This window comes from Carassius auratus, chromosome 38 (genome assembly GCF_003368295.1).
Source record: "Carassius auratus strain Wakin chromosome 38, ASM336829v1, whole genome shotgun sequence".
Taxonomy (NCBI): Eukaryota; Metazoa; Chordata; class Actinopteri; order Cypriniformes; family Cyprinidae; genus Carassius; species Carassius auratus.
Window position 1 is genome coordinate 9,547,844 of NC_039280.1, and position 10,584 is coordinate 9,558,427.

A 10,584-nucleotide genomic window follows, 5' to 3' on the forward strand; every position below is an offset into this window, starting at 1 on the left:
TTTGCCATTTCAATTATTTATTGATAATATATAATAAATGTCAGTTAGGAAAGAAGAAAGGTAAATATAAATATATTTTAAAATATACAAGCAATATTGTTCCAAGATTAATGTATAAACTATACTAGTCTGTGTATACACTGATATGCTTCACACTATAAAATAGTGTGGTTTATATAAGAGATTAAGGAAATCATCTTTAAAAGTTTATATTAATTTTCTAAAGACTAATACACATTGCACTGATTACTTTTCATAACATGGCAAATGTAACACAGTGACTCCATTCTCACTAAATTTAGCACTCAGCGAAGATTCCATACTATATGATTGAAAATAATCTGTTAGCCATGAGATTACAGGAGAATTTGTTTCATAAGAAGTAATAGTCATGAAAATTAATTCTTCAATAGGAAGAAGATCCGAAAAAGTTATCATTAGCCTGATATAGTTGAAACTTCCAGCAACTCGAGGGAATGTATTTTACTAACCACAACACAATTACACTGTGCTTAACATTAATCAAGCTTTAAAGTGGAAGATAGTCCTAATGTCAATCATAGTACCTCTTATTTAACTCATATAAATGCCACAGTAACTGCACATTAAACAAGTCAGTATGGAGAACAGATACATTTCTGTGCCGCTGGTAACATAGAGTACTACATCTATTCTACACAGTAATACCTTCCATTCTACGGTCACATTCTGAGTCTGTTTATCCACAGACCAGGCTTAAATGAAGCCAATTATTAGTCGGTTTGAAACTCAGGTTTTGATGAATCAGTGACGTGCAGAACTACTGTTCTCAGTGACGACTGGCCACCCGACATCTGGGTACAAACGATTCCTCATATTTCCCATCGGACCAGCTAATGACCAGGATGCTGGTCCCTGAGCCACGGCTCTATCCAGGTTTACCTGAATATTCCCTCCTGAAGCCGGTCTTGATTCCTGTCACAATACAGCACATGACTTTAAATATTTTCTACAATATAAGCATGATTCATGTATACCCTAAAACATTTAGTTATTTGTCAGTTAAAATTTTCTATATCTTGAATCCTTTAAAGTATGATGTCATAACTTCTATAGATCTAAAAACTCACATCTCTAGTAGTCTGCCTATCCATGTCTGTGTTGAATGTTTGAAGTCTCACTTTCTCCATGATAACATCCAGTTTGGACAATATAGTGATCACGGCATTTTCAAGCTGATCAACTTTGTGAACCAGCCTAGAATGAAAAGGCAAAAATGCACTTATAGCCTGTAATGTTTGTACATCTAAAGTCGTGCAAAATAAACATGAACAGAGTTTTTTTACTGAAAACTGAAACTAAAAACTGAGATAAAATACACATTCATTAAAAAAAAATGTTATATAAAAAGAAATCGCTGAGAAACCCAATGATTCTGAACACAAACCTCTGAAAGACGACCGGAGGAACTGTCTTCTCACTGTGGTCCTCCGCTGATTCAACACTGTTTTCAAGATTACGAAGCTCTTCACTGAGTGCATCCTAATAAAAAAAATTATTATCATAAATAATGACTCCATATTAGATTAATATCACATTGAAGGAACATGAACTTGCCAAATCAGCCCAAGTGAAATAAAAACCAAACACACCCTTTTTTCCTCCAGATCTTGTTTCATTCTCTCCTGCTCCTGCTTGTCCAAAGTCTGGTTCCCATCTTGGTCAAATCTGGAGAAAGCGGCTGAGATCTCATGGTCAGCATGACCCATTCTGAAATGTGGGACAAACAACCAGAATACATGAGCTCTTCCGCACCTTTGTTGCTACCATAAGTGAATGTGTTAGTGTTTCACCTGGGACTTACTCTTTCAAAGCATCCCTGAAATCTTTAAACTGCAGCTCACTTGAACCTGAATCCAGGGCTTTCTGAACATCGGCGATCTTTTCCTTTTTAAGATTCAGTTTCATGATGGTTTTCTCGTAACTCTGAAATTAAAGCATCATTTTCCACATGCATTTAAACAGCCAGATCACAACAGTGTTGGTTTTTGCAGCTGTTACACAGCTTTCCAAACACAAGTTCAGCAGGTTTGTGGATGCATGCACTGGGATGACTCACCTGTTTGATGAGATCTGTAATCTGGAACTCATCTTTCTGAGAAGCGAGTTCTGACTTCACCTCAGAGTATGTGTCATTGATGATGGCCAGAAACATGTTCTGTTCAATTCAATTCAACTTATCAGGTTAATTGATAAACAGACACAAACAATTACTTCATCACATGCGCATAAAGAACTTACCAGTAACACAAAGAAGACAAAGAACACATAGGAGAAAAAGTATATTGGTCCAAGAACTCTGTTTGCCTGGTCAATGGCATTATAATCGAAATCTCCAAGGATGATTCGAAATTGTGTGAAACTGCAGAGAGGAGAAATAAAAGATTCTGAATGTCCCAATAAAACAAATCATTATATATATATATATATATATATATATATATATATATATATATATATATATATATATATATATATATATATATATATATATATATATATATATATATGTTTCATGCTTACATGCACTTGTTAAATGTGCTGAATGTTGGAACTTCCATTCCAAAGAGCAGGTAACCCAGCTGAGCATATGCAAAGAACACAATGAAGAACATAATGGCGAATCCGAAGATGTCTAATGCACAGCGAGCCAGAGTGGATGTAAGCTGGGTCATCGTCTTATTGAAACTTATGTACTTGAAGATCTGTGAATATTGAAGCCATCAACATATCAAAATGGGTCGCTTTCATTCTATATTTGAAACTTCACCTTACATACTGTATGTATAAGTACCTTAATCCAAGCAAAAAAACAAATTGACTGCATTCATGTTATTGTATTGAGTTTGCCAGAATGCCAGAAACTCGAAATCAGCGTAGATGTCCGGGTGTTCTAGAAGGTCTCCAAGTAACTCATCCACTTTGATGGTCCGAAACACACTGAAGATTATTGCTACCACAGCAAGCTGTTAAAAAAACACACGTATACATATGATGATTTGTTGATTATTATGGCCCGAATATTTGATACTGATATGATCTGATCTCCTCTTACCAGTATGACCACTAGATCTAGTATGTTCCAGATGTTCTTGAAATGGGACAGTCTATTGATTCGGAATTCCAGAATCTCCTCCACAATGTAATAGAGTATGAAGACGCAGAAAAAGATCTCGCAGCCGATGATGAAGAAGTCCCACGTGGTGACGTAACGAATCAGCTTTACCGTACGGATCTGGTAGGATGGAATCACTCCACCGGTAGCTGGAAATTCAACCACTAATCTGAACGAAGAAGAAAACAATCGTTAATCTGTTTTTAATTTAAACAAATGTAAGGCAATAAAATAATGCATTACATCAGATTACTATTTTATGTTATTTTAATAAATATTGGTTTGTTTCAGTTATAATAAATGTAATAACTAATTAAATTTAATAGGTAATCAGGAATAAAGTATTTTTGGTCTGCATTGTACATTGGAAGGGACAGTTTACGTTAAATAACAGATGTAGAAATATAATTACTGACCAACCTTGTGAACCAGAGAATATATATAAATTTGGACATGTAGAACAAGAGCAAAACATGTTGATTGAGGATAAGTACCTTAAAACGCAGAAGAGATTGATGTTGGCATTGTACGTAGTGAAGTCAATGAAAAGAACCCGAGTTCCACGGCTGAGCCACAGGTTGTTTCTGAGGTCCATCAGGATAGCGGCGCTCTCTTCTTTGGTCTTCGCCAGGTCTTGATAATATCCTGCTCCAGTGTATGTGGTCAGTAAACCCCAGTGACTTGACCCTTTGAGCTCCTTTTCTGTATGGTACTGCCAGCTGAAGAATAATTAGATTACATTTAATAAATAAACACATTTTAACCCCTGAAGAGAGAAATATGACTGTTGCTAATCATAAATGCCACTCACGCTGTTCCGTTGATCAGTCCAAACCTGCTGTCATCTTCTTTCTTTTCGCTGTACACATCAAAACAGTCTGAAATCTCCCGCTTGAAGTCTGGATGCACGGTGCAGGAGTTGTTTTTGACTTTGATCTGTCGAATGCGAGGGACTCCTAACAACAGGTTCTCGTAGTAAATGAAGGATTGATTTTCATTTGGAAGAGGCTCGTCGTTGTACCACTTTGTCCAGTACAGGCTGTCAAGTAACGGGCTGTCCATGTACTGAAAAGATGATTAAAAATGATAGTCAGAAGGACTGTGATGCTGCACTGGATCTGTCCCATGAATAGAAAAGCATTAGTACTAAATAAACATGATTAAAACTACACAAATATTATACAAATAACAAAAGAAATAACAAAACATTCAAATACTCACATAAATTATACATGATTTACATAAAATAGTAAATATATTTTTATATAATATATTATTAGCCTATATAAAGTATATTAGCAACACCCAAAACATAAGTTATTTTGCCATATTTTTTAAGCTACTAATAAAAATGGCAAAAACGCACAACAAAATAAAAATGGTTACAAAATATTGATACAAAAATATGATAATAGTTTTTTAATCAATATTTTGAAACCATTTGTAGTAATTTTTGGAAACCAGCTTTAGTAGTTTTTGGAGTTTATATGTACATAATCAAACTAAATTAAAATCAGAAATGCAACTAGCTGAAATAAAAGTTTTTTTTTTTTTTAAGTTAACCTTTTAGTAAACCTTTTTTTGGTAATAATCATAAAAATTATCCAATATGTCCAGCAAAGACAATATATATATATATATATATATATTATTAAATGTATTTGTTACTTAAAACAAGTATATTTAAAACATTAAATATGAATTATTAGTGAATTACATAAATATTTATTAATTACATAATAATATCATTAACAACATTAGCAAAATCTAAAATTTGGAATTTGTGTTGGAATAAATTGCACTTTAAATATGACCAGATAAAAAAAATAAAAAAAATAAATAAAAACTGGAAAAATTTATTATTCAAATGATTCAATACTTATATAGATAAATATACTTTAAAATCCTGATTTTTTTCACATCTGAATAGGACAAGCTGTTAAAACTCACTGTCCAGACATCATTCATGGAGCTGATGGAGGCAAAGCTGAGTCCACTGTCACCCGGTAAGTTTACAAAGAGATCAGTCATAGCTTTCGTGTAATAGTAGGTGGCGCTGCTGGTCATACCATAGGTCACTGCATGAGAACAGGATTACAGTCAGTCAACAATCACATCACTTATTGATCTTTGCACAGACGTGCTACACCATTCACCATCGCACAGATAAAGGACATCAATTCATTCAAGTCTGATCCATTAGCGGTGCTCGCGTCATGAAAGCTGCAGAGGGTTGTTTGTTTGAGTACACAAACAAGCCTCTTCAACAATGTGACTCCAGCACAGACAAAGCCACAATTGCCTGACCTGAGCTCTTATCAGCAGGGTCCCGCTTGTGTTCCTTTCAGGCCCAATTTTCCATTGAACAATGCAGTGTTTTAACACAGGAGAGCAGGGGACATTTTATAACAAGCACTTAGGCTGATACACATCTCTGGATCATAATGGAGCGCAATATAATGGAAAGAAATGGGATCACATACATTGCAATCAAAAAGACAAAAGAGCAAGCTAATAACACTATAACAATTTTACATTTATACATGTTTTATATTTGATCTTAATATTAACAGTTCTATATTCATCCATTATCAATAATCCATAAAGTGTTTGTGCAACAGGGAACACATGTCTATAAATATATCAAACAATCGACATGATACTTACACAGGCACAAATCCACTAGGAAAACAATGTAGATGAGCAGTTCTTTGAGATTTGCTTTGACATTGAGCTCAGGATTCGCCTTTGTGTCCTTTCTTAGAGCTGTTCCCCACAGTCCTACCAAACCAAACAAACACTTTTTAAAATATATTTATATTTATTTATTTGTTATTAACTTAAAAAATAATATAGATTAAGTATTATGTACTATAATAAAATAAATCATAAAAAATAAATGTTTAAAGCTGAAGTAAAACATATAATGGAAATATGAAAAGGCATGCTTCTTCTTCCCTCACCTTTGACGGCTCTCAAGAGAAAAGAGCAGCATCCAGACTTCTTCTCGTTTGAGGGGTTTGTTCGCACTTTATCCCCAGCCAGATAGGGGTTAGGCAGATTCAGCTGGTTCATGTTCTCCAAAGAGCTGTGGAACATGGGCTGAGGGTTGTAGACAGTGTTGATGGGGCATCTGATGGGTGCAGGAGAGCCACTGTAAGCCTGATTCACCCAGCCTCCTTTCCCAAAGTTTTCCATCTCACACGCCACTGGGCTGCCTTGCTGATTCTCTGCGCGGTTATTGAGGTGTTGCATTGTGGTAAATGGAGAGGTGGGTTTCAACAGGAATTGCTCAAGTGCAGCTTTTGGCTGAGGAGAGTCTCCGCCTGTATTTATACCTTTCCTGTTGAATCTTCTAAAACAGAGCAAAGCGAAAGGAGGGGCTCGTCTTTTGTTCACGGATCCATTAAAAAACACAATCCTGCCATTTAGGAAACTGAGACACAAGCTAGAGATTCTAGAACAGCATTATTGACAATACAGACATAATGTGAATTTGCGTCACATTGTTATAGATGTGCTGAAAACAGAGATCAATTCCTTCATAATAAAGATCCACAGAAATGGTAATTAAATTATTTCACGTTTAAAAGTCTAGTGTCTAATCATGACTAGATATTTCTTTGAATGAAAAACTGTATTAATTAGGATGTGGGTATGACCAGGAATATTCTAGATATACTTTAGTAGAGAGCCATACAGGTACCTATGGGTTAACCATGACATTACAAATGATTTTTTTTTTTTTCTGACCACAAAATGACTCAAATTTGCCTCTTTCTATTGGAATTTAAAACCCTTTCTAAACTAATTGTTTATTTTTAGTCATTAATTGGACCATAAATATTGCACAAATTATATTTAATACCTAAAAATCTCCTTAATATATCTCCTAATATATTAAATAAATATTATTGAACTAAAATACAGAACATTTATTTAACTGACAGACTTAAGCTGTATGGTCACATTATAAGTAAGCAATACCTGAGCGTTAAATACATACATACCATATAAATGTTGCTCGTCACTCTCCAGTATAAAATGATACCGTAAATGTCACTGACATAATCAACGCATGCTGTAATGTTTACCAAAAAATACTGCAAATACCTGTATAATTAAGCTGTAGTCTATTCTACTTAAATCCATTCAAAACTATTGTCACTGCTGGTTTGTTTGTAGACCTCCATGAACCACTTGACCGCGAATATCAAAGTTTGTCTCAACTCTGTTCAATGTTTCAATGTTTTAACAACTGTTTCAATGGCTCTGGCCTTAACTGAAACACTACATTTTACGATTTGCGCCACACTGAGTGCGCCAAAACTGTATTTATTGTTTACATTTCGTATTAAAACATACAAAATTTGAAAGGTGAGACTGTTTCATATCGCAAGTTAACAGGGTTATCAATTTGGCGTGAGATGTACATGACAGCGTGAGAGCGCGAGACAGAGCCTAGAAGCGTGCGTCTCGCGCCACATGCGAGAGAGTTGACAATGACAACAATATAACAGTGTCCGTTATTTCTGTATGTGTAGCCTACAAATAGTTTACTCAGCATTGGAATATAAGAAATATATAGGCCTATATAGATTAAGATCAATGTTTCATTTTGAATTAAAATAGCCTATCATTTATTTGTGAATCACTAAAAATATTAATTTAAAGTATCTGCATATAAAGGCAAAAAACTGTTATTTAAAAACGTAAGTAGGGGAGATATAAAAATTGCAGCAGTGTTTATTTGTATATTTTTGAGACTTTAAGATTTTCCAAGATCCCCTAGCACCCCCCTGTGGGAGTTTATAAATCGCAAGGAAACATGAGACATCAGACCTGTAGACTGTTCAGCACCATTCTCATTCAAATGTTAATATTTTTTAGATTAATTTTGGTTGCACGATGAAGGATTTTGGTTCAAAATAATATAAACGGTGTCTTGAACTTAAGCGGCCTATATTAGTAACAAAATGCAAGGAAGTTTCTTTGAGATTAGTTGATAGTGATCATGACAGGATGATCGCTCATAATGACAGCTGAGGCTAAACGGATTAAGATGGGTGTTTCTAGCTTCATGTAGCCTATAGCCTACGCTTTCGGTCGAGCACTAGCCGTTCACGCCTCATTAGCACTGAAAAGACACGTTATACACAGTCACTGGATCGCAAATGAGGACTGCCTAGTCAAGAACCAATCTGTCTGAACATATAGCCTACGTTGTCTTCTTTCCCCTGGTGATCTTGAACTCTGAATGCTGGACTTTTTGTTGACTTAAGATATGAGGCAAACCAAAATAAAATTATTTGATTATTTAAATATGAATTTAACCTTATTTTATTTCCTCTTATAAATGGACTTGTAAACAGAGCAATTCAACCGTGACGTCATTCAGTCCATTAAACATTATTTATAGGCTTCCTTCACTGTCATTTGTTTGGTGCTGCCTTATCTTGGGACACAGAGGCCTTCACTTCTGTTTATCAGAAATGTGTTTATCTGTCTAATGTGCACACCAGAGAGATTTGGGCTTTTTTATAAATTGTGATTTTATAGCAAATCTGCTGCAAAATTTAGGGAAATGTGTGCATATGATTACAGATGTTTTTCTTTCCTATTGTAGATTACAGTGTAGGATATAAATTAAAGTGTTACTTAAAGATTATCTCTCTCTATTTGTAAAAACAATGTTACTCTAAAACTAGAAGAGTAAAAGTACAGTAAAGTTAAAGTAAGACTTTTCTTCCTATATTTACTCTAAGGCGTTTAATTTGTATATTTTACAGTCAGATTGTTTTTTATACAATTATTTAAAATAATAACTTAAATTATTTTTGTACTGATTAATTGCATTATAAACAAATGCATGTTTAATCACAGAATTAAATACAGCTCAAAACACTTCACCTATTGTACAAAACATTGTAGTTATTATTATTGTCGTTATCCTGCTATATACTTTCCCTTTTTTTAAGTACCAAATAAAAAAAAATAAAATAAAATAAAAAAAAGGAACAACAATTTTAGGATGCCATTTTGTCAAAATAAGATCAGTGTATTTTTTGAATGCTTTTGCAGCTTTGATTGAACACACTATACACACAGATTTGATACAAAGCAATAACAAAATTCAAACATGTGACTTAAAGCTGAATTTACAAATGTGATGAAACGTCTGGTGAAATATTTTCTACAATTGCACAGAAAACATGTCATTTTTTGCAATAATTAAAGCAACGCTACTCCTAGAACGAGTCGGACTCTAATAAAGCTAATCATTTGATTTCCACAACCAAAAACATCAAATATTACACAGTAATACAAACACATTTACTGACTGCTGTATCTATGTTAAGAAAGATACAAGTGAACGCACCATTGCTTATCAGTCAGTGAGAGCTTAGAGGCTTTCGTAGTGATAGGAGAAGGAGGAGTGCATACAGTCATTTTCCACAGGGGAGTTATAGCACATAAAGCAAGAATAGGTCTCTGGCTGTAGGTCGTCAAACTGTAGATTCAGCCAGTCTTTCTGAGGAGCTGCCTGTCTGCTGGCATCAGTCAGGATTCGGTTGAGGGCCATAATGTAGCTCAGGGCCATCTGCAGCGTCTCATATTTGGAGAGTTTCTTGTCCTGACCCCACTGAGGAACCACTTTGCGGAGGCGGTCGAATGCGGTGTTCAGGCCCTGCATCCTCTTCCTCTCTCGAGCGTTGGCTGCCATCCTCCGCCGCATGGCACTCTCAAACTTCTCTGGGTCTCTGGAGTCTGACTCCGACTCTGAATCTGCACAGCTCGGGCTGCGGGGCTTCATGACTCCTGGGCCAAAGGTCCTGAAAGGCCAGCGGTGGTCTTGTAAACGGAGCCTCTGAGGTGGATAATTTCCTCAGACGCAGTGTTCCTCTTGTTGTCCGTTTAGTGAAGTAGATCCAGATAGTAGTGCTTCTGCTTTGCCATAAGGATGACTGATGCTTATATAGAGTATTAACAGGTGGCAGCAGGTGGAGCCCCACCCTTATTGCTTCATCCAAACATCCATTATTATTAATTGAACACACAAATCCAACAGCAGGACTAGAGCACTCAAACTAGCTCCCCAGCCCAACCCCCATTAACTCAAACTTTAATGACATTCCAATTAACTTTGGCTGGTCTATCACTGAAACCATGCGTTACAAACATAGATAACTTACCATCTGTCCAGGGCCACTGCATCAACCAGGGGTGGATGACAAGAACATTACCTAATTAAAAGTGCATGCATCTTTAAGCTAACATGTTGTCTTTGCATCTCTTAGACTAGAGCATTGTTTGCAAGTAATTGCCTGTATGGAATCAATTTGATTTTGCCATTAGATTTGAGCTCTCAAAAATGTGTGTTTATTTTCATGTCTTATGAAGGGTTATGATAATAAGTATTTTAATATAAT

At 35.4% G+C, this 10,584-nt stretch overlaps 2 protein-coding genes across 2 annotated transcripts; both read right to left on the reverse strand.

The window, feature by feature from the left end:
* Window positions 1-13: 13 nt before the first annotated feature.
* On the reverse strand, window positions 14-6,466 carry LOC113056964 (polycystic kidney disease 2-like 1 protein). Its single transcript, XM_026223930.1, is given in 16 exon segments — window positions 14-954; window positions 1,110-1,236; window positions 1,427-1,521; window positions 1,632-1,749; window positions 1,844-1,965; window positions 2,099-2,197; window positions 2,281-2,401; window positions 2,563-2,744; window positions 2,834-2,851; window positions 2,853-3,005; window positions 3,095-3,323; window positions 3,649-3,873; window positions 3,966-4,219; window positions 5,105-5,232; window positions 5,822-5,935; window positions 6,118-6,466. Coding segments are annotated over 16 exon segments (2,448 nt in total). The 5' UTR covers window positions 6,410-6,466; the 3' UTR covers window positions 14-783.
* Window positions 6,467-9,193: 2,727 nt separating this feature from the next.
* On the reverse strand, window positions 9,194-10,358 carry LOC113057526 (protein atonal homolog 7-like). The gene has a single exon (XM_026224950.1). The coding sequence runs from the start codon at window positions 9,966-9,968 to the stop codon at window positions 9,558-9,560; it is 411 nt and encodes a 136-aa protein (XP_026080735.1). The 5' UTR covers window positions 9,969-10,358; the 3' UTR covers window positions 9,194-9,557.
* Window positions 10,359-10,584: the final 226 nt, after the last annotated feature.